The sequence below is a fragment of the Aulonocara stuartgranti genome (genome assembly GCF_965226115.1).
Source record: "Aulonocara stuartgranti genome assembly, chromosome: 19".
NCBI classification, from domain to species: Eukaryota; Metazoa; Chordata; class Actinopteri; order Cichliformes; family Cichlidae; genus Aulonocara; species Aulonocara stuartgranti.
This window is the reverse complement of record NC_138955.1, coordinates 18014219-18041309: the sequence shown is the minus strand read 5'-3', so window position 1 is coordinate 18041309 and position 27091 is coordinate 18014219. Positions and strand designations below refer to the sequence as shown.

General features: G+C 43.1%; 1 protein-coding gene across 6 annotated transcripts in view; it reads right to left on the bottom strand.

The window, feature by feature from the left end:
• Positions 1-1993: 1993 nt before the first annotated feature.
• The window catches only part of lingo2b (leucine rich repeat and Ig domain containing 2b), a 41406-nt gene continuing 16308 nt past the window's right edge, over positions 1994-27091 (bottom strand). For 2 of the 6 annotated variants that reach the window (XM_082515325.1, XM_082515324.1), the window contains exons 2-3: positions 6974-7720; positions 1994-5352 (exon numbers count right to left, since the gene is read on the bottom strand). In XM_082515325.1, the coding sequence (XP_082371451.1) occupies positions 3441-5309 (1869 nt within the window). In that variant the 5' untranslated portion in view covers positions 5310-5352; positions 6974-7720 and the 3' untranslated portion in view covers positions 1994-3440. Of the gene's footprint in view, positions 5353-6875; positions 6954-6973; positions 7721-9619; positions 9647-27091 lie in introns of those variants that run through there. The other 4 variants (XM_082515323.1, XM_082515322.1, XM_082515326.1 and 1 more) reach the window with 3 other exon arrangements.

The following is a 27091-nucleotide window of genomic DNA, read 5'->3' as shown; positions in this document are numbered from 1 at the left end:
GGTCGAGGATGGAGTCAAGCTCAACTCCCAGTCCTACTGCCAGTTTCTGGAAGACACCTTCTTCAAGCAGTGGTACAGGAAGAAGTCTGCATCCTTCAAGAAAAACATGATTTCCATGCAGGACAATGCTCCATCACACACGTCCAAGTACTCCACAGCGTGGCTGGCAAGAAAGGGTATAAAAGAAGAAAAACTAATGACATGGCCTCCTTGTTCACCTGATCTGAACCCCATTGAGAACCTGTGGTCCATCATCAAATGTGAGATTTACAAGGAGGGAAAACAGTACACCTCTCTGAACAGTGTCTGGGAGGCTGTGGTTGCTGCTGCACGCAATGTTGATGGTGAACAGATCAAAACACTGACAGAATCCATGGATGGCAGGCTTTTGAGTGTCCTTGCAAAGAAAGGTGGCTATATTGGTCGCTGATTTGTTTTTGTTTTGTTTTTGAATGTCAGAAATGTATATTTGTGAATGTGGAGATGTTATATTGGTTTCACTGGTAAAAATAAATAATTGAAATGGGTATATATTTGTTTTTTGTTAAGTTGCCTAATAATTATGCACAGTAATAGTCACCTGCACACACAGATATCCCCCTAAAATAACTAAAACTAAAAACAAACTAAAAACTACTTCCAAAAACATTCAGCTTTGATATTAATGAGTTTTTTGGGTTCATTGAGAACATGGTTGTTGTTCAATAATAAAATTATCCCTCAAAAATGCAACTTGCCTAATAATTCTGCACTCCCTGTTGTCACGGTTCTGGGTCCGTTGGACCCAGTATTTTGAGTTCATTATGTTTTGGTACTTTTGCATCATGGATTTTCCTTTATGTTTCTCTGGTACTTGGTGTTTCAGTTATCTTGGTGTTTTTCTATATTATGATTTATGATCTGATACTGTTGTGATTATGATTATCATTTAGTAGCCTTTGGTCAGTGTCAAGTCTGTCTCTGTCTAGTCTGTGTCTTAGTAAAGTGTGTTTTGTTTCCTGTTTTACTTTGAAGGTTCTTGTTCCTGTCTGATGTTAGTATGTGCAGCTTTGTTCCCCCTGTCTCGCTAGCCCTGATCTCTCCCAGCTGTGTCTCCCTCCTGTTGCCGATTCCCCCGTTACTACCCTGTGTATATAAGCCCTGTGTGTTTTCCTGCCTGTTGCCGGTTTGTCTGTATTACTTGGTGTCCGTCTGTGTTACTCGGTGTCCTGCTCGTCTCTCTGCCTCTCATCCCTTTTTGTATCATCTCAGGTTTGTCATTTAGCTTTCCCAGTTCAGGTCTTTAGTTTTGTCTTCCCTCTTGCCTGTTTGCCTTCTCACTCCTGTATAAATAAACTCACTGGCATCTTATCCACTGCCTGCATCTTGGGTCCTCCTTCTAAATCCACACGGCTCGCCTCGGCAGCCGTGACACCTGTATATGGGGTAATCAGGTTGTTAGTTTTTAACTGTTGCAAATTGGCAACGCCTGCCTCGAGAGGGTTAAAAGTTAATGTGATTGTCAAAAAAGGAACATAAACACCAAACTTCATGACAATTCATCCAACTGTTTCATTTTAATTTTATTGTCAATGATTTCGTGTTTGAGGATCTGCAAAACCATAGGGATCCCTGGGGCTATGGATACTTGTGTTAACTATCAAAACCCAAGTGGTTTACCAACTGCAGCTAGCTTGACTACAGATGTGAAAAATAGCACTGAACTATAGCATATTAAAGCGGCATGTTTTAACTTTGAAAAACCGCCACCATGCTGAGCACTGTGCGGTATTCCTGATGTTAGAGTGCAATTAATTGAGCCAAAATAGCTCATAAATGTGCATGTTTGACACCATGACATATCAGCCACACTGTTCCTATAATATTAAACTAATAAAATAAGTAAAAATCACATTAATTAAGTCATATAAAATCATGCCTACTTGCTTATGAAGAAGTGATATTATAGACAGCAACTCCAGATTTAGGGGTATGATTAAGATTTATTTCCTTTTGAAAATATACCCATAAATTTGTCATATGAAAACAATTATACAACCTTGAACATTTTATCACAACAGGATCACACAAGTTAACACCCACATCCCTGCATTACAAAGAATTGCCCTTAATTGAGTCACTTTTTTTTTTGTTTTCTCGAAACATTTAGAACAATTTCAACAACAACGGAAACCCCCCCTTAAACAGTACAAGATCCACTACAACTTTAAAATTTCCATCTATTAAATACCCAGGACCTTTTGGTAGCCCCTGGGAAGCATCCCGACACGCTAGCTTGAAGTGATGCGCTCAAAGAAAAATGCGAGAGGAAGGGGAATTCAACCCATAAATGTGCGAAGCTCAACTGTGTCTTGTCCCAAAGAGGGCACTGGCCAGTAAATCTTTGCCATTGTGTCTAGCTTTTATATCATATCAGGGGATTTGTCTGGCAGAAAAATCTCCAATGATTTATTATGTTATAAAATGGGTTTAACATGCCATTTCTATGGCTAGAAGCCTTTCCAGAGCAATAACAGAATTGTCCACTGCTGTTTGTCAGGAAAAGCGTCTTGTTTTGCTGGGAAGTGAGCTCCAAGGGAAAGACAAAGCTCTGGCCTCACATTATAACTACATTTCTGTAAGTTTAGAAAAAACTATCCAGTGTTGAAGTCATTCCAAGGAGGACAATGACCCCTTTTCATAATGTAGCTATGCAGCATCTCTTTTGAATATATTAATTGTCATTTTGCATACAAACATATATAATCCTCTGTTTTACTCAACAGTGGCGTTGGTGTCGTTACAATGACCGAATGAGAAGAAAAAGGCCTGGAAAAATGCTTTGGACCCCATCATTCGCTTTAATTGTTCCACCCAACAAGAAAGGCAATGCGTGCACATGCACAAAGAAACACACGAATGCAACATGCGCACACAGATGCACGCGCACATACAAGCACGCACGCACACATGAACACAACGCACACCTTTCACACTGCAGCTAAGATGGGTATTAGACAATTTAGTCCTGACATGTTGCAGCGATGATAGCTCTACTGCCACGCAAAGACGTCCCCTGTCAGTCCCGGCGGCTCCCTCCTTCACCTTGATGTCACGGTGAGTCGACAACATCATTACTCATCACATCACCACTGAATCACATGCCTAGTGCAACACTATATCACTCCCATATTGATATGTTGGTTATAGTATTATATTCAGTGTACTGTATGAGAACATTATTTCATATAAACACGTCCACGGTTTCATATATCACTTTTATGGTCACATGTCCACTTTGTCACAACGTCACCGTCATATCGACACCCATTATAAATGTACATGACTTTCATTTGTCACAAATCCACTGTGTCATAGAAAAAACTTTATTTTTTTCCCTAACTGATATGTGTGCACTGTGCCGTTAACACCGTTATGGTGTGTGCCAGTCTGCGTTGTTTTCAGATCATTTTCATGTTGACCCTTCGTGGGCCACTTGTTTCCGTCGCCTCTGCTGAAGCCCCGTTGGATTTGCGAGGGACATACTCCATATCAAAGTTGCTCTTATGGCGTCCTTTCCCTCGGCTCCAGGCAAACAGAAACAGGAAGCAGAAGATGACCACACCTAGGAAGGACAGGCAGCCCATGGCTGTAGATATAATGATAGTCTTAATGTCTAATGTGTCTGTCATGTTGTACAGTGCAGTCCCATTCCCCGATGTGCTGTTGGAGTCTGTCAGATTATTTGTGCTCCTGTTGCTATATTGAGATCTATCCCCAATGCTCAGACTCTTCACAGCTAAAGAGGCCGAAAGGCTAGCATTGCCAGCGGGGTTACTGGCAATACACCTATACACCCCGTGGTCATGCAGCTCTGCTGTCTTGATCTCAAGGGTACCATCTGGTCGGACCTCCACCCTACCACGGCTTTTGGCTGTGATATAGCGTCTGTGAGGTGTAATCCAGACCACAGACGGCTGTGGCGCTCCCTCTGCCATGCAGCTCAGACGGGCGGGCTGGCCTTCGTCAGCCATCAGCAGCTGTGTGGTGTTGGGTCCAATCCGTGGCTTGGTGCAGGTCATGTACTTGGACACCAGAGGCTCCTTGAGGTCCTGGAGAGTTTGCCCAATGAGGTTCTGAGGTGCGCTGCACTTAGGCTGGACATCCAAAATCTGCAGAGAAGGGGGCTTGTGGCTGTTGAGCAGCCAAAGCAATCTGCAGTCGCACACTAACGGGTTTCCACCCAAACAAAGCCTCTTCAAGCTGTCTAGAGAGGCGAACACTCCCTTCTCCAGAGAGTCCAGTCGGTTCTCTGACACATCCAGTAGTTGTAAAGATTTGAGGCCCGCAAAAGCAAAGGGCTCTATAGAAACCAGCTGAGCCCCTTGGAGGCGGAGCTCCAGCAAGTGTGAGAGTTGGCCCAGATCTCCCTGGTGGATGTGCTGGATGCGGCAGTAGGACAGGTTGAGATGCGTGAGGTAGGGTAGGTTGTGCAGTGCTGTGCCTGGGAAGGCAGTCAGGTTAGTGTTGGTTATGAACAATGTTGTGAGGTTGAGGCCATGCAGCGAGAGGGGAGGCAGTGTGTCCAGCCAGGGCCAGAAATCAATTTCTAAATGGCGGAGACGAGATAACCTCTTAAAAGAGAAAGGCTTAAGAAAACTAATGCTCAGGTAGCGCATGCGCAGCTCGACCAGGCTGTGCAGATGTGCCAGAGCGTCACTAGGTACGACCGTCAAATTGGAACGTTCCAGTGTCAGGCTTTGAAGTCCGAGTAATCCAGTAAAGGCCCGCTGAGAGATGAAAACCAGCTCGTTATCGCCCACCTCCAGTGATGTCAACCTACGCAGATCTTGAAAGGCATGATCCAGAAGAACCACCAGTCTGTTGTGGCTGAGATCAAGGCGGATGAGGCTGGTCAGGCCCGACAGAACACCGACAGGAACCAGTTGGAGAAGGTTACTGCGGAAGTTGAGCGAGCGGAGAGCAAGCTGAGAACGAAATGAACCAGGCTCGACCGCACTGATGAGGTTGTCGCTGAGATCCAGGTCTTCTAGTTGCTGGAATGAAGAGAAGTTGTCCGGCGTGATGACGCGCAGCTTGTTCTTACTGAGGTCTAGGACACGTGTCTCAATGGGGATGCCTTCAGGGATGGTGAGGAGGCGCTTGCGGTGGCAACTGACCGATTTGCTTGGAGCAGAGCAATCACATCGGGCGGGGCAGCTCAGAACCGAGCTGGCCAGGAGAAGCAGCAAGGCCCCGCCCAGAAAGAGGTGGCAGTGGTGCGATGCTGGGTGTCGCATGTCTCTTTTACCCACGATGCCCTCTTTCATGGCACAGCTTCTTGTGCATACAGAGCACCATCACGAACAAGCTCTGCAAGACATGAACAAGAAATGTGTTAAATTACACTTACACTCAGGCTGCACCCCCTCCTCCGCCTTCGTGCATTTTTCAACCTTTTACAACCTTTTACACTTTATGTCTACTTAAGCTGCCAACTCTGTTCTCCTTTAATGAACTGTCCCTTTTCCTGGCGAGGTGGATATGAGGGAATTAAACTCCCAGCAGGGCGAGACACAGCAAGAAATAGAAATATCAGCCCCAGAAAAATGTGAACGTTCATCACTGTGTTAGCACAAAAGGTTGCAGGCTAACTGGAGATGTTTTACGAGGATGGAAGATGTTTCAGCCCAATGGCGAGAAATGTCCCTCGTTAGAGTCCACTGAGGCTGAATGCCCATGTGGATTTGTTGTTGCTGCATGTGTGTGAGTTGACAGCGTGTGCTTGCTGCTATAATTAAATCTACAGAGTTTTGCCAGCACATGTAACCCCAACACAATGAATGGAAGTATATATTATATACAACTCTTTATTTAGCGATCGACATATTGAGTCAACTCACTTATTGTTAAATATTGCACTGAACACAGTGTGTTTCTATAATTTTCACTAAGATGTTGTGACAAATGGCAGTTTCACATGCTTTCTCTTCTTTCTTTTCTGTGCTTATTATTTTTTCGTTATGGTGTATGCATTTGTATTGCACTTTGTACTGCTTAAATAACCCAGCAATACTTATTGTATTTTGAAAAATACATTTTTATTTTTGCAGCACAGTGGACTAACACCTCTGCAGCCACTGTGCATGTTTCGCCGTGCACGTGATTTATTCTCAGCTCGCGATTATACAAAAGGTGTTTACCGTGGCCACATTTGCTGCTTTGCATAACAGTGCATGCAACTGTTTCCAGTTAAATCATTTTGAGTTAATTCAAACCAAATTCTTTCAATTATGTTTAAGGAGACAAATGCAAACGTGGCCACTTGCACAAGTTTTTTTCCCACACGGGTGAGGTGATTACACACTAATAATTTTCAGAGGCTGCTTTAGTGAATTTAAATACGCATTTTTATTCATTTGTCCTGCGAAATGTGGCTCTTAATTTCCATTCCTGCAAAGGCAGGGCTGGAAAGGAAGCATAGATAACAGCAGGGTAATGAGGAGACGGATGCAGAGTTCAACAGTAAAATGTTATCTCTAAGAGCCGAATCTCTCCATGGCTCGGAAAGACACAGACTTTGACAGAAAAAACCACCAGTGAGCAGCCACAGGTTGTTGAATTGACAGATGGCTATGTAGACAGAGAGGCTGACCATAATTGCCTCATTACCAGTAGTATTTGCATTCTGCTCATGGCTATCTTTGCCAATTAGGTGTGCAAAACGTAAGGCACATCTGTGAGTGGTGGAAATTTGAATGCTCTGTGATAAAGGCAAGGAAAAATGGGAGAAATATGAAAGGCGCCTTTAGAAAAGCTTTTCCACTGCTTGCAGAGCTCGCAAAGCAAAATCCTGCCAAGGTAAGCAGATGATGAGCACACAGACAGACACGTACCTTACTTTGATAGTGAAGTGAGTGACGTTCAGAAAATAGCTGAGATGAGGCAGAAGGAGCCATGCACACTCACTCATCCTCTTTCTTACAGCACTCACCCCACCGCTCAGCTCATCAGCCGCACCGCTCGCATCTCCATATCTCTGCCTTTCTTTCCCCTTTTCTTTCTATTGCTGTTTTATCTCCGTATCCTCCTGTTCACACATCTTCCACCTAACTCCTTTTCTCTCCGCGGTCCTGCCTGGCAAAAGCCCCAGTCCGTTCATCAGTCCCTGCAGGCTGGGTTTTTATCGATCGCGGCGCAGACACATCAGATGCCAGGAATGTAGCCTTTAACAAAGAGCAGGCCGTTGCCACAGCAACTACAAACCCTTACTCCCATCGGCTCTGTGTTGTCTGCCAATCAAATTAATGAAAAAAGGAAGGAATAGAGTAAGGGCGGGGGGTGATGTTTTTCCATATTCATTTAGTTTTCATATTGAGACAACAAACTATTTGAATGTATGGGTAGAAATTCAGGTCCGCTGGTGGAGCCAAGCTCACTTTAAGGTGTTTCCAAGCTGTCATTCCGAGCGCCTCGCTATTTGTCGGCCTGTCTTGTTTCCCATCCATCTGGTGCTCTGGTAACTATCTATGTCTCTCTACCTTATTATCCTTCCACATGCCTGCTTCTTTCTTTGTGTATTTATCAGTCTGCCCTTAACCGCCAGCTTCTCTTCCTCCCTGCTTCTCTGTTTAATAATTACAGTCCACTTCTCTTTTGCTGCAGTGGGGAACTGGCCTGGTGATGTGCTGATGAGTCGTGTGTCAGGCGGTCCTGCCACGGCTCTGCTCTGAGAGTTAGCCTACAAACGGAAACGGCACCATCTCGTCAGTTATTAAAGCTTGTATCAGGAGTAAACTAGCTGTTGTTTTACGCTTTCATTTCTCCACAGTTAGAAAAGGTTTTAAAAAATGAAGCAGAGGAAAATTTTATGCATTTTAAAGCAGAAATTGTGGAAAAAAAAAACTGTACAGTTGCTATATTGCTTCATGAATCAAAATCTGTCCAGGTTCCCATGCGGACACTGGTGCAATAAAGGTGATTCCCACAAGACTCCAAATCATGTCCTTGGATTAAAATACTATTTCAACATTTGTGCAAGCGCATAACCTTGAAAACTGATGTAGCTTTGATTCTTCTAAAGACCAGCAGTCTGTTTGATGCCCCCACACACACCCAACACCACTCTGCCGCTCACCGTTCTAGTTTATCTCCACAGAATAGCTGAATGGATAACTGATAAGAATGATCACACTTTCTAATAACCATCATCGCAAAAGGGTAAATAGTAGTAAACAAAAGTTAAATTAAACTTTCATCATTTTTAACTTTTAACTTGGTTAAAAGTTGTTTTTTAAACCAACCATAAACTTTGTTTGGCTATTGAAAAAGTTGTGACTGATGTTTAAAAGTATGTGTGAGTAGATGGGGGTAGTGATGGTTCCTCTCTTAGCTCAGGGCACTCTCACAAAAGAGTTTCACATCCTGGTAAACAAAGGTTTAAAAAAGAAATCACAGGACTGTGGTCATTATCAGTCTCACTCATTATTCATTGTTTGGTTATGTCTGGCAAAGTGTGTGAATCTCTGAAGTGCCTGCAGATGGATGAGGATGTACTTAGTGATCAGAAAATACTTTGATAAAATGTGGAAGTCTTTAAATACAAAATCCATTTAGTGATCTGACTATTGACCATTGCATTAAAAATTCATACTCTGAACTCTATCCAATCAGTCAACTGCATGGCAGCAAGAAAGCAACAGTAACTCAAATAACCATGTTACAACCAAGATTTGCAGAAGAGCATCTGTGAACACACAACATGTCCAACCTTGAAGCAGATGGGCCACTGTAGCGGAAGACCACACTGGAAGCTGGACACTCAGACTACAATTTATATGAGGTTATTAAAACAGGACAACACAAAACTTAAAAAGACTGGTCTGCTGAGTTTGGATTTTTACTGCAACATTTGAATGGGAGGGTCAGAATTTGGCATAAATGGCACGAAAATGTGTATCCAGCTGCCCTGTATCGAAGGTTCAAGCTGGGATTTTTTCTTGGCACATTTTCGGCCGCTTAGTACCAAATAAGTCTCATTTAACAGCAGAGCCTCCCTGAATAATTTTGCTAACTATGTGCATCCCACAGACCTCAGTGTACCAGTCCTTCCAGCAGGATAATGCGGCTAACAGATCTGCAGCAACTGTGCGGTACTACTACGTCAATAGGGACCAAAATCTGTAATGTTTCCAGCACCTTGTTCATGAAACTGTGTCGCAAAGAATTAAGGAAGCTCTAATGACTGTATGGGGTCCAAACTGCTCCTAGCAAGCTGTAACTAATGAAGTGGTCTGTGAGCATATAGTCCCTACTGCGTACACAAACACAAGAAAACAAATTACCAGTGGATTTGTTTCTTATCACCTTTGACACTGTAACTGTTTTTAAGTGAAACTGCAAGAGAGCATTCACTGGTTAATTGCATTATCCACCTCCAGATCACATTCGAAGCCCTCTATGTCACAGAAGCTTCTTCTATCAGAGTAACTCCACAGCCACTCAGATCACCACACCAATTTCTAGTGGGACTTCAACTGTGATATAGCACTGCTTCTGCAGACTCCTTTAACCATTAAAAACATCGATGGTTTTTTAGACATATTGTAAAATGCTAAATTAAGTTTGCTTACTTACTTACCCAAGACACACAGATAAAATTCTTAGAAAAATACAGCAAATCCTGTAACTGTACCCCACATCTTTTTAACATTGTGGCATAATTAATCAAAATAAGCGAGGCCTTTGCTGAAACAATGGTGTTTTCTGCGGCAACAACTTTGTTCTATACTGAGTAGCACCTGGTGCGAATTAACCAGAGATTAACTAGCTTGTTGTGATGAAGGCTCTGTGTTCCCAGCAAAAAGCTTTTCAGACTTCCAGGCGATGACAGGTGGTGGAGGGTGTGAAAAGCAGATGGGAAAGAAAACCCATTTCCAACATGTTAAAGAGTCAGAGGAATAAAAGAAGAAACGAAAAAATACAAACAAGACTGAAAGGAACACATTTGTACTCAGTTGCCAGTTATTAAACATCTAACAGCACATTTAAAAACGTGAGCTCATGACCTTTTAAAACAGCACCAATATCTTTATATTAACAGTGAAGAATATTTATGTATAATATAAAACAGGTCTTTAGTAGAGCCCACAGATGATTATTACTTCTTCCCATTGCCCTAAGCCAGTGTCTCAGGGAGGAGGGAACGAAAGATATTGATACTGATGCAAAAGATGATCATGTTTAGAATTTGCAGGTGTTGGAGTGTTGAAATTTCCGTCTGGAGGCATCATTCAAAAGAGCAGTACACTGCTAACAACAGTGTAAACTGGACACGCCGGTTGTTTAACTACGCAGGTGGATTTATACGGCCGATACTGCTGAATAAAAGTTCAGTGTTTCATTATCTTTGTTAAAGCTTTTTCAAGCAATTATAAAAAACACCCAGCTTGTGTGAAAAGTTTTTCTTGTTCCTTTATGGGCTTAATAAACACACACACACACACACACACACACACACACACACACACACACACACACACACACACGGAAGAATTTAGCCAGGTTACTGAAGAGTCAGATATATATCAACCTGGATTTGTGCAGACCAATACATAGAATGAACTGTTGGTATTTAATTTTTATCGGCTGGATAAATATGTTAGTGGATTTGTTGCATTAACTCTAAACTCTGCATTTTCCCAAATACAGCCAGTTACAACTTGGTCCCGATAGATAAGAAACACTATGGAGAAAAACTGGAGAGGTTGGGTCTCTTGGCTGACTTGGGTGAGCTTGAGGAGGAGGTGCTCGAGGAGAGGGTGGTCTGGGTGTGTCTGCGTTCACTGCTGTGTCTGTGATCTGAACTCAGATAATGGTTAGATGGATGGATGGAGGTGCAAAGTGAACTTTAAGCTCGCCACAGTGAAGAGGTGCAGGATGTGATAGACAAAATGTAACACCGAGCCTGCGTTTTTTCAGAAGGAAAAGAGAAAAGGGAGTATTTTCCAACCCATAACTTTTAAGCTACACTAACTTAATACTATGGACGAATTGAACGGAAAATGAAAGAAAGCACTTTCGCTTTAAAGTACACGCAGATGTTAATCTGAATATTTAAACTGTGAAAACATTTAATGAAAATTCAGCAACTCAAAAAATTCTACCATTACCAAATTTTGAAATCCAATAATCCTGATGGAAAACGACAGCAACAAATTCCTAATTATACATTTGAGAGTAAAAAATAGTCTTATAACAATGAGTCACTAAACATGATGACACAGAACTTATTCTACGGGTGCTCAGCTGTAACTGTGCTAAATGTGATTTATTTTAAAGAGAAAAAATAAACAATGGAACGCTCATTGGACTCACAGCTGTACCTGACCACCTCCTCACTGAATGGGCTACTGAGACAGCCACATCACGGTGCAGAAGCCTCCAGCATGTAAAGGGTTAAAGGGATGATTATTATCCTCTGTTATAATCATAATGAGACCAGAACTATAATATGAAAGCATTTACTGCGTCGAAGTAATCTGCACATCACTGACATATGACTCAACACTGCGAGTGGCCTGTTTAAATCTGTGGCTCTGACAAGCCTGACCCAGGCTGACATACAGTGGCACACATACAGTACCATAGATGCAGCTTCTCACTTTGAGCTTTACAATATTTTTAGAAAGAGTTGGAGCCAACCCTGTCACGTTCAAGATGCAAAATATACAAAAGCCCATAGAATTCTGGGTAAATTGTAATAGTAAGGCGGGTCATTGAGAAGGGCAGCCTACAGGGTTGAACGTTTTGGGATTTGGTTCTGAATTGGATTAGAGTCACAGTGAAACTGTAGAAAATCTGACAGCCGAAAAGGAGCTGTAGGGTGATGCATGAGTCACTGTGAGATGGAGAGAGAAAGAAAGAAGAGGGTAAAAAAGAGAGAGAGGGGAGAGAAGAACATAAAGCAGAAATGCATGAAGAAGTGAAGGAAAGCCACGCTTACAAGATTAGATAAAAACCCTTGTTTTCCTGAGCTGACCGTGACTTCTAATGTACTTTTTACTGCGTGAAGCTGGAGAAACTGATTGCAGCTCTTCCACGAGATCTCAGTAATACTCAGGCAATGTTCAGCGCACATGTTGATTTTAATCTGCGGGCTCATCTGTCAAGATGAGCACCATTAAATCCCTGTTCATTATCGCACCACTTACCAAATCTGCGGCCTTTGACAGGAGCAGAGCAAACGCAATTTACACTGGGAGGGACTTAATTGGACCGTACCAAAACATTTTATTTTATACAATATCTGTGGCTGCAAAACTATCTGTGGATTAATAATGCATTTTATTGACACAGCGTGTTCATCACGTTTCTTTTTGCCCTCAGGTGTGCAATAAATCAATGTGTTGTGCTGCAGTTTTGTGAAAAGCACCATTTGCAGGACTGCAACTTTGAGGTAATGATGTTTGCACAGTTAAGCCAGTATGTGTGGCTAGAGGTAGCTATATAACATTAAAGGCATGTGTTGTCTTTGTGGTTACGGTGCATAATAATCGCCACTATAAATCCTCTCTCCTCCTCCCACAGGCTTGCAAACGTGAGTCTGTTGTTGAATTCATTTACATGGCTGCAATTATTTTGCAGCCAGCTCCTTGGAAATAAGCCATTATCATTTTCTTCCCACTACAACCCCTGCAAAGGACTTTAATGCAGATTTTACTCTTGCTTTTGCATTATAAAAAGCTTGTATTTCTTTCAAGTTTTCATTTGTCACTTTAGATCACCAGTCATAAAAACTGTGCGCTTCTATTCATCCTTTTGCTTTCTCGCTTAAATAATAAAATGTTCTGCTTTGCTCATTTCCAGATGTATGAGTGGCATGAATAATGGAATTATTTCACATGGGAGAGTTCACATGTAGGCGATTATTATCAGCGGGAACATACTCTGCATGATAATTGACCCGAGAGGACATGTCATCGAACCAGTCATCGTTTTTGTGCATATCTGATGCACAAACAAATGTGCGTGCAAATGGTGATGATGATTCAACAAGCAACGATGCTGTGACACAGTGAATTAACAAAATATTAGGACTGCATATTCTACTAATGCCGTTAGACAAAGAAAGAAACAGGGGAGCTAGAGGACAGCTGAGATTTAGCAAAAGCAGCAGAAAGGCATTACTGATGCTTTCTGCCTTCGGTGCAGCCGGAGCTCGATTTAATGATAATTCGCTGTGTATTCACCACAAATACTAACAAGCCAAATTCATTTTCTATTCTGGGAATTGTGTCACTCTGCACATCCACTGACCACCCTGCAGAGTGCAAAATGTCAGCAGAGCTTTCAGGGTGCTGTTAGGATTCGGAAGTTGAACCGTGTTCTTCTCGGCTAATTAGAGCCTGTGCATCCAAACTCTGCCAATTAAACAGCTTCTTTCTGCACCACTGGCCACGTTTCCTCTGAAGCTGTGGCTTGTTGAGCCATCACCAGTGTATCCTGTCTTCCACCATGTGGCTTGTTGTGCGTCTGCTGTGCTGCAGGCTCACGAGGGATGTTGCTTTACCCCACAGTCTCTGGATTTAGAACTGTCCAGTTAATACTTAGTGAGTGTTTGCTCATACTGATAGACAGAGGGAGGGAGTGTGCAGAGCCTTTGCACAACAGCTTTTAGAAGTGCGACTAAATGCAAACAGTAATGTGCTGTAACACAGCGTCCATGCTGTGGACATGAATAATGTGAGCATTGTGTTCCTCCACCGGCTGACGTGCCATCTATGACACACAAAAACCCTGTTTGTAAAATGTTAGTCAAAACTGAATTCTCGTTACGTGCAAATTTGATTAAATTCTGACAAATACTGAAGGAAGAGCTGTGGTTTTTATAAACTGTGGATGGGCAACGGATTCCCATACTGCCTCTTTATATTCTTATATTCTTTAGATGACATATCATAGAGCACAGCAACTTTCAGATATGCTTCTTCTTGAAAATATATCAAATTTACATTTCAGTCTAATCCTTGGAAAGTCACTTTTGTGTAAAAGTGTATGTAGCATTGTATGAATGTTGCTTTTGTCTTATTAAGATCATTTAAGAGTCCTTTTGATTTTCAGCATTCACATGAAATAATTAAATTCAGTGATTTAGTCGCCATCATCCTCTGTTTTAATTTTTTTGGCATTATGCTAAAAAAAAAAAAAAGGAAATAAGGAAAAGGTTTGTGCTACCTATTCATCATGAAAGACAGACAATGTTAGCAACTATCCGATAAAGCCTAGTCATAAAGGTCCAAAGGCTTTTTGCAGTATTTTTGCTGTATGTTTAAAAGCTTTCGCTGTCATTGGTTATATATGAAGGAGATGGATGTAGTCACTGTGACCTCACCTATTGCTAATTAAAATCCACTTGTGAAGCCTGGATTTTAGCACTTTTGCTACCTTAATTTTGATATTTTGAAACCAAATGTCACAAATGAGGTTACTTGTCATTCATAAGGTAGTAGTAAGGGATCTTAACTCTAAATGGGACAGTAATTTACAATTCAATTTTATTATTTTATTATTTTTCAGTTGGTTGCACTGCCCCCAAGTGGCCAATAAATTATCTCACAGATTTCTGTTATTATTTGTTCTGGCAGAAGAATAATCTGCATGAAATAGAAATGAAATTTATGACTGAGAGGAACAGTGATCACTAGCCAAGGCTTCAGGGACACAAGCCTAGAAACAACATCCAGCAGACATCCATCCATATGGAACAATGTATATGTCTGACTCAACGGTGGTCGCCAGCTAAGTGAAATTGGTCGCAAAGTTGCTGCATCAAAAACCTCCTTGCTTTGATTGCAAGTGGTTGCCAAGGGGATTGCAACTGGTCTCTAGGCCGGTCGGACTGAGGCTGAAGGCTTCCATTGCAAAATATACTTAAAAATTGATCACTGAGCAATCAGGCAGCTGCGGTTCAGGAGGTAGAGAGGTCGCTACAAATGGAAATGTTGGTGTCTTCTCTAGTATGCATGTCAAAGTATCCTTAGGCAAGATATTGAACCCCGAGTTGGACCCAATGCATCCACTGGAGTTTAGAAGAAAAGCATAAGTAGCAGACCATTTGCATAATGTCCCGAATAATAACCTTTCAGACTCTTGTCATATCTAAGTAAAACTATAACACAACAATCTGGTATAACAGACGCGTCTGACAGAAAGCAGTTCCATTCTGCTTTTGAAAACAGTTCATTTTCAGCCTTCTAATGTACAGTCAAACATGTCAGATACATGGAAGAGCTTTACTTGATAAATGAGCGAGCCCTTAAGCTTGCTCTTTTAAATATGAGTCATTCACAAGTAGTTTTTTCTACTGATTCTCAAAGATTTCTCTCATATGCTAAAAGATCAAATAGTCCATTAAGGTCCTTCCTGAAATAATGAAATAGTTAAGTAGGCAATCTATTAGCTGCTTTCCAAGTGATTCGGTTTAAAATCTCCTTTTTCAAATGTGTCGCACAGACACTCAATTCTGTAACTAATAGTACTGTAACATCAATATTCATACTGGTCTGTGCGTTAGTCTCTAGCCATTTTATATTCTACCTCCGTCGCAGAAGGACAGTAATCATACTGTGAGAAGTGATTGCTTCAAATATCTCACTGCTTCATTTCAATGACTGCTTAGGTTTCCAACAAAATAATGATCTGATTTTCCACGCCATGTCCACCGGCATTATTGTCTCCTGCCTATCCTGGCAAGAGTTTTGTAGAGTAGTAGATTTTTCTCACCCTCTCGCTCTCTTTCCTTGTTGCTTATAAATCCGAGTGTTACTTGAAGGACACTCACCATATTAGGTTTCTGTCTAATTTTAGTCTTGGGAGGTAGAACTCATCCATTTTTCATGGTAGACGTATACCACTGCTGGTTCATAGGGGCCTTCCTCATTCACAGAAAGAAGATTTGTCTTAACATATTACACCAGAATGTTTTTGCTCTCTATTCTAATCATCTTATCTCCTGCAAACAAGTCCTGTGTAATGTGTTTCACGACTATATTACTGATAGGTTTTGGCACATTTGCATGGAGGCTTATTGCTGCTGGGGTAGAGGTTCGGATTTTCTTCTGTTAAACTTGTGCGCAATCCCAGCAACCATATTTAAAAAGAATCACATATAGTTCCAGGTTTTACTCAACCAGAGAAAATCTCCAATCCTTTTCATTCCAGATGACACTAAACCACTACGTCAGAGAGGTGCTGCTACTTTAAAAGGTCAAGTTTTACCTTACACATATTGCTTACCTCTAAAAATAACGAGGGAAAAAGAGCCCATCGTTGTTAGATGGTCTCTTGTTGTCAACATCTTTATGTTTGCCACAAAACTCATGGGAGGCATTTGTACTGTCCTAGTAGGGGCCTGTTGCAATTATATGGTGCCCGTATCGATCCCAAGTATTGATTCAAGTCGGTCGCTGAATTTAAGATTCAACAGATGCTTCTTTGGATTTCAGAGGAAATGAGAACAATGGAAAGTTCTTTCATTTGAAAACAGCAAGGCATCTCTTTAATAAGGCATTTTTATTTACCTTAAGAAGTAAGCTGCACCTTGTCTCTGTTGTGTTCACTAAAGCTTTCAAAACTGAAGGCTGAATGCTAATGAAGCAGCCCATTTAAATTCAGCTCATCCTTCATGGTTCACTGTGGAATTGGTAAAGTGTCGGTTTATAAAAGCAATTCTTACCATGTTTCACAGTTTCAAGAATATTTGCTGAATATCTGAAAATAAAATCTTTGAATGAAGTTGAACTATTAGCTCAGCCATCCTGTGTCTAATAATGCACACATGAATCTGCATGCACTCCCTCATAAGGCTCACTTTAAATTAAATATGCAAGATTATTTAACAGTATATGCAGCCAGGGACTACACCGCCAAGGTCTCCATCAAGGCCACAAGTCAGCTGATCAAGTACCGTGGGATCTTCATACAGCGATTGCAGTAATGAGGATGTTGCACAGGTTTGTTGTGGAGAAAAGAGCTGAGGAGCTGTCGTTTCACTGGTCGATACACATTCCCACCTTATCTGTGGCCACGAGCAGTGGGCAGTGACGAGTAAGATCACGGATAAAAGTGGCAGGAATGAGCTTCCTCTGAAATGTGACTGGGCTCTCCCTTACAGATAGGATGAGGTGTTTGTCCATTCAGGGTGGGTTCAGAGTGAGATGTCTCTTGGACACCTCCTAGGTGACTTTTTTCAGGCATGTCCCCACGGGGGAAGACCCCTGGGAAGACGCAGGACACACTGGAGATATTATGTCTCACGGTGTCTGGGGAACACCTCTGTTTCCCCCAGGTGCATGGGGAGAGGGGGGTCTGAGGGTCTCTGCTTCAGCGGCTGTAGCCATGAACCCACGATGGATGGATGGATGGATGGATGGCCTTTCTATTTCAAATCTCAAATTTTAGCCAGAAAAGATAAAACCCCCAAATCCTGGGAGGCTTTCAAAAGGCTAAGAGCTTCGTATTTATTATTTTTACACAACAGCTGAATCGATTTTCTAACATACCTCTTAGAGAAAAAGCTAATTTGCCAAAGTCGGCATGCTCCTTTGATTTGGTCTGTCCCCACCTGCATGCACTACACTTAAAAACATTCTTACTTTTTTTTGAGGCTGGTTTCAAAGATTAATTCACTCACAGATTCAGTCTTCAGTCTTTGCGAATAAAGATCGGCAGCTGACAAAGATATAGTTGCATTAGACTGCTAAAAAAAATATGATTAACTGTTGCATTTTTTTTTAAAGGGCAGGTTTTTCAGATACAAAGATGTGGGGATAACGGAAAGTTTTCCTTTCCAGTAAGCACAGTCCCTCTAAGTGACTGCATACCCAATTTTCTTTAGTATATCTTAAGGAAGACATAATTTCAGCTAATAGCATCTGTATTTACACTTGGTATCTGAAGCCAAAGCAAGACATTCCTGCCAGCTGTATAATTAATATAGCTTTAAAAAAAAGCCTCATTTTCATTTCACTGCCAGAGGGTTTGTGATTATAATTTGCTCTCATCCCTCTTTTTTTTGTCTTGGAACTTACACTCCCCTCCTTCCCTGGAATGTCTCCTCCACTTACAAACTATGTCAGCATGGGACCTGGTATTTTCTCTGTGTTCAGCTCCTCATATCTAGGAAGTAATTTTGCCTGTTAGCAATTATTAATAACACAAATCAGATGAAAGCCCGAATGCTGAAAAGCTAGTTTATCCGACAGATGTTTGAACTCATGCGGACGTTTAGTGCCAAGCTGCAGCATGTTCTCACTGGCTTCGGATCAGTTTGTATTTAGGCTGTGAGTGTTAGAGAGGAACACGCCGCAGCAGCATCCTTTTCATTAACTGCTGTTTACACGGCAAAAGGTGAAATGTGGATTTTTGGTGATCACATGTTCACAGTATTTGTTATGCTATTAGCCTAAATGTGAATCAGTTACTCTGGAAAAGCTGCTCTCGCAGGATTTTGATCCCAGCGATGCTTCAGATGATTTCTTTTCACCTGAGGAACAGGCTGTCTGTCAGGACGTTAATACGCTTCTGGCTCGGATCCAAACGATACTTAGACAAAATACACAGAGCAGCAGTAAATATTGGCTGTGTTGATATCAGTGAGTACCGGAAGCATGAACTTGCTCCCAGACCTTACGATCATTTTCCTAGTTAGCGTCATCTCTTTTTACATCAGACCCTCTGTGAGGGATTAGGCAGTCCTCACTGGCATTGAATAACATGGGAGGATTAGCACTTTTGCCTGTCACCAAATCAGTCTGACGGATTAGCAATCTCCTCTGCCACTCTAGAGAATTCACTCCTGCTCTAAACGTATTCAAGTCAGTGTGACAGCCAAGGTGACATTGGAGTGAAAGGGAAAGAGTCATTTTCGTCAAACCCTCTGACAGAGTGTGGCACTGCGCTGTGCATGGACAATTTTAGCCTTCACGGGCATTTAGTGGGAATGGGTAATTGACAGCATGGGCGTTAGCAGTCAGGTGAGCTAGCAGATCTTTGACTGAGTAAACTGGTTTCTTTTTTCAAAGTTCTCCAAACTCTGGTACCTTTTTGTGGTCATTTCATGGCATAGCTTCCAACTGCTTTTTGTAGATCACATGGTTGTGCTGGTGTCATCTGAGTATGACCTTGACCTCGGAGTGGGGTAGTTTGAACCTGTGAAGCAGTCTAGAAAAGAGTCAGCGCCTCAAAGTCTGAGGCCGTTGTTTTCACAGTGGTTTTCACCTGCTGAATGAGAGTCACTGCTCCAAGTGAATAAGTTTAAGTATCTAAGGATCTCTGGTTTCACGAGTGACGCAGAGGTGGAGCATGAAATGGGCGTAATCTGAGCGTTGAACTGGACCGCTGTGGTGCAGAGAAGGCAGAGCCTGAGGACAAAGCTTTGGTTTAACCAGTTGATTTTCATTCCAACCCACACCTATGGCCACATGTTCTGGGTAATAACCAGAAGAATGAGACCAAACAGTTGAGTTTGTTGTTTGGACATTTGGTGGGGACTGGGGCAGCTGAAGTGCTTCAGGCATCCAATTAAAATGCCTCTTTGACATCTTCTTCAGGTCCTGGGAGGCAACCTGGGGCAGAGCGCGAACTTGCTGTAGATGTCATATATATCTAATCTGACCTGCAAATGTGTCAGGACCACTCAGGAGTAACTGGAAAGTGGGGCGGGGGATAACTCCATCTGGAACTTCCTGCTCAGCCAAGAAGAAGAAAAGGTATGGCTGGACCAACAGATGGCTATATAGATGTGCATTTAAAATAGAGACAAACACCGAACGACATCTTTTTTGTGCCAACAGTGGCATCTTTTAAATTGGATTTATCCCACCAACAGAACATAATGCAGATATTCATTTGAACTTGACACGACTGACTAATTATCTAATAATTACAGCCCTATTAGAAATCTGCATGGATTTCTCATTAATTCAGGCTCCTCAGGATTGCAGTTCTACAGTTAACACTGGCTAGCAGTAGCACGAGAAGATTACCTGCTTTCAGTCTCTCCTTTAGGTGAAACCGTTCCTGCTGTGCACTATTTGTGGATTTTTACCACAACAGTGACAGAAGCCCGAGGCTGCCTGTGACAGAAAGAGAAGCTCTTCTCCTGTGATTTGTTTACAGCGGATCCGCAGACTTAATGTAAGAGCATCAAATTATTGTTTGTGTGAGCTCACTGGATGCTTTCACACAATATTACACCTGCCGCATAATTTGCTGCCTGCAAACATAGCTAGAGACTGGGAAATGTGAACTCCTTGGGGAATGGAGCAGGTTTGGGCCACATAAATGTTCGCTAGCACACATTCACATGCATGAATATTCCAAAGACACTGCACAAAGTCTCATATCCACTTGAAAGACTTGTTACTAAGCGGGAAGGGAAATTTTCCACTGCTATGCAGTGGCTAGACTTCATACTGACTTGAAGGCAGAGTGTTTGGATAGAGCTTCTATTTTATGTTTAAACAGTGTTTCATTCATGTACTCATTTAAACGACTGGTATTCCAAAAAGCACTTGGGAAGCTAGTAAAAAAAAGACCATACAGCTGAGATAGATGCAGAGAAAATCTTTTAGCTTGAAGCCACACATTTCTGTCCCTCGGTGGACTCTGGGTGTTTGCATGAGCTCAGCAGTCTCAGCATTAGCAGTCTTACAAATTGCACCATTCAGAAAAAGCAAGTATATGCCAGAAAATCAATATAAAAAGCTGCAGACAAAGTGGCCTCTATAGCAAAGCCCATGTTTTACACAGGATGGAGGACTACAGGTGGCACACATCCCTTAGCACCTTATCTATTTTCTATCAATGGAACTAAAAGAAACAGAATAAATAGTCGCAGCTGCTCAAACTAACTCAGACACAACTCAGTGTCTACCTTTTAATTTTCTAGGCCTGAATTTAGATCACACAGTAGGTTGTTTTAGACAAAAAGATGAAGGGATAACAGGTTTGGACAGTATGTTATGAAGTTTGTCATTGTGCAACAACTAGGACTGTAAGTGCCTGCTAGTTATACACATTGACTGCAAATAAAATATAAACACAGCCTCCAGGTCTGCAAAGTGAAGCCAGTGCAGGGACGCCTAAAATCTGCATTGTATCTAATCACCAGAAGGGGGCGACTACTGAAAAGATTTCTATTGGAAAACAACCCTTCGGTTATCTTGATCTCTGACCTCAGCAAACATTTTTCTAATACGTTTTCATGTTTTACTAAATGTAGCCTGATGCTTATTTTTTAAATTATGTTTTTAATTAGAGTCAAAAAGGACAATCAAGCAGGTTATGCTAAAGAGCAGACCTACACTCAACCTGCTAGTTGAAACCATGTGGGTGTGCAGTGTTCCTTGGATTCTTTGTGCAGAAATAAAGAACTTGACCATAAAACATCTCTTAAATCCAAAGGAACAAATCATGAGTCTACAAAACACTCAAAGACCCAGAAACATGAAAACAACTTCACTTATCAGTGACCGTGGCCATGTTTCTGTCAGAGAGTCTCTTTCAGTGTCTGTGTACAGCTTTCAGTTATAAGTCAAGAAAAGACACAATGTCTTATGGTTTTATTAAGTAGAGCCAAATAGACTAGACTTTTCTTTATGAGCCAAAATGCTTTTGAGTGCACTTTACAAGTAAACTTATGACCACGTAGACTTCTCAAGGAGGCAGATCACCGAAGCAAAATAAAATCCCCAAACTCAGACAAAGTCTTCCTCATGCCAAAATTTGGTTTGACCTTTTATAATAGGACCAAAATATAAAATATGCAGTACTATAACTCAGGTTTAAGTAACAAAAGTTCATCAAAAAAATATTGGAAATATTTGGGTATCGGGTGGCATAACTGTTAGCCATCGGTACTGGATACATTTAAACACTTCTCTGTTTATTTCTCTAAAACACCCCAAGAAAAAAAATCTGACTGTTCTTGGCATTATATGAGAAGTCAACAGAACTGAGTATTGATTACTTTGTGTCAAAAGTACTAAAGAGAAGTAGTTTTGCAAATTATTATCCAAGAATGGCAAATCAGTGCAGAAATGTTGAGTGCACTTAGCACATGCAACCAGAGTGCACCCTGATAGTTCTCTTCCGCTTCAGTGATCCATTAAGGCTGATAAGTGGCCGGAAACATTAAAGCGACTTTTGTCATTCACAGAAACAGTATTTTTATGTTTTAGAGAGCAATCAGGAGCAAACAGCTTGATTCGTTTTCTCTCGCCTTCTGTAGATCAACAGGTCATGTGTTACATGGTGGGTTTGGCAAGAGCTAGCATGCAGATGAGAATGAGGCAGCCTCACGCAAAGACCTATTTTTAGAAGGAGAAATGATACTAACCTTTCTTCCCTATGAAGGGAAATTTAGCTTCATTTGATATTCCTGTTAAAGACAACTGAAGGGCTTTTCTATCTCATAGACAAGTCACCTGCTTAAACCATGAAATACAAAGCAGCAACTGGTGCAACTAAAAAGGAAATTAAAATACTTTGTTACAAAAGATTTCCCTTAATGTGCTTTACAACAGATTAATGAGATACTGTACAATCCTGCATATGTCTCAGAGCGCCTGCTTACTGTTCTCTTGTGAGACCTGCGACTTGAGGAAAATGTAACGGAAGCACCAGAACTTCTTAAGTAAAATATTCCAGCAATTATCCTCCCTTTAATGACTCCCATAGTGAATTACTGAAAAAACTGTGCCTCCAAAGAATGGAGAAATGGATCTGCTACCTACAACATCTGAAATTTCTTGGAGTTTTGATCTTGGAATCAGCATATTGATGATGAACAGATGGATGATGGACAAATGGATGGATTCAGGGTCACAGGGAGGGCGGGGCCTATTCTAATTGTCACAAAGTGAAAGGTTTAGTGCACCGTGGACAGGCTGTCAGTCAATCACAGGCCAAATAGAGAGAGAGAAAGCCATTCATGTTAATATACTGTGAAATCACTCATTAACGTGACATGTGTATCTGTGGGTGATACTCCAAAGACGAGCAGGGAGACATATATGCAACATTCTTGCTTTAGGGTGACAGCGCTAACTGGTGCACCCCTCTGTTGTACAGCACATGTCCGGGGCGACATGCATACAGTGCGACCGCTAACTGCACCCAAGCATGAAACTCCAATGCATCCTCAATGTCAACTGTGACTGTGAAAATGCTGTGTTGAGTAATTAATAAATCAGCGAGGCATATGAAAGGACAGTATTTCAATGCTTTCTAAAGGAAACCCCCATGAAGAACACTGTGCCCTGCAACAGCACGAAACAAAGAGACAGTGAGAGAGGAGAGCTGAGATGCTAACGCAAACTGAGGCATATTTTGGGCTTGAAATCATATAAAGAAAAAAACGGTCTAGTGTGAAGCACAGCAAACAAAGAGATACTTTGGGGAAGATACAAGGTAAAAGGAAATAATAATGAGTAATAAGGTAGCTACATTTGTATGGGCAATGAGTTTCAGGGAACACATGGTTTAAGCAATAATAATGAGTTAAAGAGAAGCTGACAGCTTTATAAGGCTGAAATGAAAACGTGCCATTACTTGTGCTTTGATTCAAAACTCTCAGCTCCACAGTGGCGAGAAATGAGTGTCATTTCATTCCAGCTGGTAGAGCATTTACTCATTATGTCAACAATATGACACCATATACAGTTTTTCTCTGAACACCTGGATTTTATGTGGGATTTATTCATTTTATTTAGGTGTTACAAAACCGAGAGGTTCACAGTGTTATTTTACAGAAAGGCAGGTAAGTCACAGTATTTAGCAAAACATAACTTTTATGGTTTCCTGAAATTTGGGCTGTCTCTGTGAGATTGTTAAGTCTGTCCACTGTGTGAAATAAGGGACAGTCTTCTGCTGCAGTGGATCCATTTCCAGCACCGCTATGCTAATTAACCCCCAAAGCAGCTGACAAACACGGCGAGAAGGGAAGCTTACACATTTTGCGAGATTAGGAAATTGCAACAAACTCGGGATGTTCTCTCATCAAATTGTCACTGTCCCAACAGCAGCTCAGTCTTCACTCAGCTGCTCCAAAGTGTAACATTCAGACACCTCCGGAATATTTGTTCTGCCGAAAACCCGTCTTTCAGCAGACACCCTGTGCTCTTCCTCAATTACACGGTGAAATGCTTAGATTTATTCCGGTGTGTTTGCCAGCTGGATTGCAAGACTCTTACAGCATTACAGCAAATGCACTTATTTTGGCAAACATGCAGAGACAACAAATTACTAAAAATTAGCAGAGCTTGCTCTGAGGCTGCACACAGCAATTTATACATAAACTCAGCCATGTTATCCCTTCAAATCTCAGTGTGGTGTTGCAGAATCTGGTGTGCAAGGCTAGGATTGCTGTGTTTACAGTCAATTTGCCCTAACATGGAATATTTTTATAATTTCTAATTAGATATTATGTCATAACTAAATCTTAAAACGTTGTTGATTTGATAACAAAAAATATTCAGAAGTAGTTTAGTGACGGTAAAGTGAATGCAAAGTTGCGTAAGACTTTAAAATCATAAATTTACAAAAGGCATTTTGTAGCTGAAATCATCCATCCATCCATCCATCCATCCATCCATCCATCTTCATCCGCTTTGTCCGGGGCCGGGTCGCGGGGGCAGCAGCCTAAGCAAAGAGGCCCAGACCTCCCTCTCCCCAGCCACCTCCTCCAGCTTGTCCGGGGGAATACCAAGGCGTTCCCAGGCCAGCCGAGAGATATAATCTCTCCAGCGTGTCCTGGGTCTGCCCCGGGGCCTCCTGCCGGTGGGACATGCCTGGAACACCTCACCCAGGAGGCGCCCAGGGGGCATCCTTGTCAGATGCCCGAACCACCTCAGCTGGCTCCTTTCGATGTGGAGCAGCAGCTGCTCTACTCTGAGCCCCTCCCGGATGGCCGAACTTCTCACCCTATCTCTAAGGGAGAGGCCAGCCACCCTTCGGAGGAAGCTCATTTCTGCCGCTTGTATCCGCGATCTCGTTCTTTCGGTCACTACCCACAGCTCGTGGCCATAGGTGAGGGTAGGGACGTAGATCGACCGGTAAATTGAGAGCTTCGCTTTTACACTCAGCTCCCTCTTCACCACGACGGACCGGTGCAGCGTCCGCATTACTGCAGCTGCAGCCCCAATCCATCTGTCGATCTCCGGCTCCCTTCTCCCATCACTCGCGAACAAGACCCCGAGATACTTGAACTCCTCCACTTGGGGCAGGAACTCATCCCCGACCCGGAGTGGGCACTCCACCCTTTTCCGGCTGAGAACCATGGCCTCAGATTTGGAGGTGCTGATCCTCATTCCCGCTGCTTCACACTCGGCTGCGAACCGTTCCAGTGCGAGCTGGAGGCCCTCACCCGATGAAGCCAATAGAACCACATCATCTGCAAAAATCAGAGATGAGATTCTGAGGCCACCAAAGCGAAAGCCCTCCGCCACTTGGCTGCGCCTAGAAATCCTGTCCATAAAAATTATGAACAGAACCGGAAACAAAGGGCAGCCCTGGCGGAGCCCATCACCCACCGGGAACGAGTCCGACTTATTGCCGGCAATGCGAACCAAGCTCTTGCAACGGTTGTATAGGGATCGAATGGCCCGTAGCAATGGGCCAGACACCCCATATTCCCGCAACACCTCCCACAGGACACCCCGAGGGACACGGTCGAATGCCTTCTCCAAGTCCACAAAACACATGTAGACTGGTTGGGCAAACTCCCATGCACCCTCAAGTATCCTGGAGAGGATAAAGAGCTGGTCCAGTGTTCTGCGACCAGGACGAAAACCGCATTGTTCCTCCTGTATCCGAGGTTCGACTAACGGACGAACTCTCCTTTCCAGCACCCTGGCATAGACTTTCCCAGGGAGGCTGAGGAGTGTGATCCCCCTGTAGTTGGAACACACCCTCCGGTCCCCTTTCTTAAAGATGGGGACCACCATCCCGGTCTGCCAGTCCACAGGTACTGCCCCTGATCTCCACGCAACATTGCAGAGGCGTGTCAACCAGGACAGCCCTACAACGTCCAGAGCCTTCAGGAACTCGGGGCGGACCTCATCAACACCAGGGGCTCTGCCACCAAGGAGTTGTTTAACTGCCTCAGTGACCTCGCCCCCGGAAATTGGCGGGTCATTCCCCTCATCCCCAGACTCTGCTTCCTCCTCGGAAGACGTGTCAGTGGGATTAAAGAGGACCTCGAAGTATTCCTTCCACCGCCTGACAATTTTCTCAGTCGACGTCAGCAGCGCTCTGCCAGCACTATACACAGTGCAGGTAGAGCACCGCTTTCCCCTCCTGAGACGTCTGACGGTTTGCCAGAATCTCTTCGAGGCAGTCCGAAAGTCTTTTTCCATGGCCTCTCCGAACTCCTCCCACACCCGAGTTTTTGCTTCAGCCACTGCCCAAGCCGCATTCCGCTTGGCCTGTCGATACCTGTCGGCTGCCTCCGGAGTCCCACAGGCTAACCAAGCCCGATAGGACTCCTTCTTCAGCCTAGTGGCTCCCTTCACCTCTGGTGTCCACCATTTGGTTCGGGGATTACCGCTACGGCAGGCACCAACCACCTTGCGGCCGCAGCTCAATGCAGCAGCTTCGGCAATGGAGACGCTGAACATGGTCCATTCGGACTCAATGTCCCCAGTCTCCCTCGGAATGCTGTTGAAGCTCTGCCGGAGGTGTGCGTTGAAGATCTCGCGGACTGGGGCCTCTGCTAGACGTTCCCAGCACACCCTCACTAAGACCCTTATGAAAAGGACACCGAGGGAACAGTTTACCCTGCCCGGGATAGGGTTACCGGGGCCTCGCCCTGGAGCCAGGCCTGGGGAGGGTGCCCGAGGGCGAGCGTCTGGTGGCCGGGCCTTAGTCCATGGGGCCCGGCCGGGCACAGCCCGAAGAGGAGACATGGGCCCATCCTCCCGCAGGCCCACCACCCGCAGGAGGCGCCATAGGGGTCGGGTGCATTGTGTGCCAGGTGGCGGCCAGGAGCGGAGGCCCTGGCGGACTGACCCCCAGCTGCCAAGACTGGCAATAGGGACATGGAATGTCACCT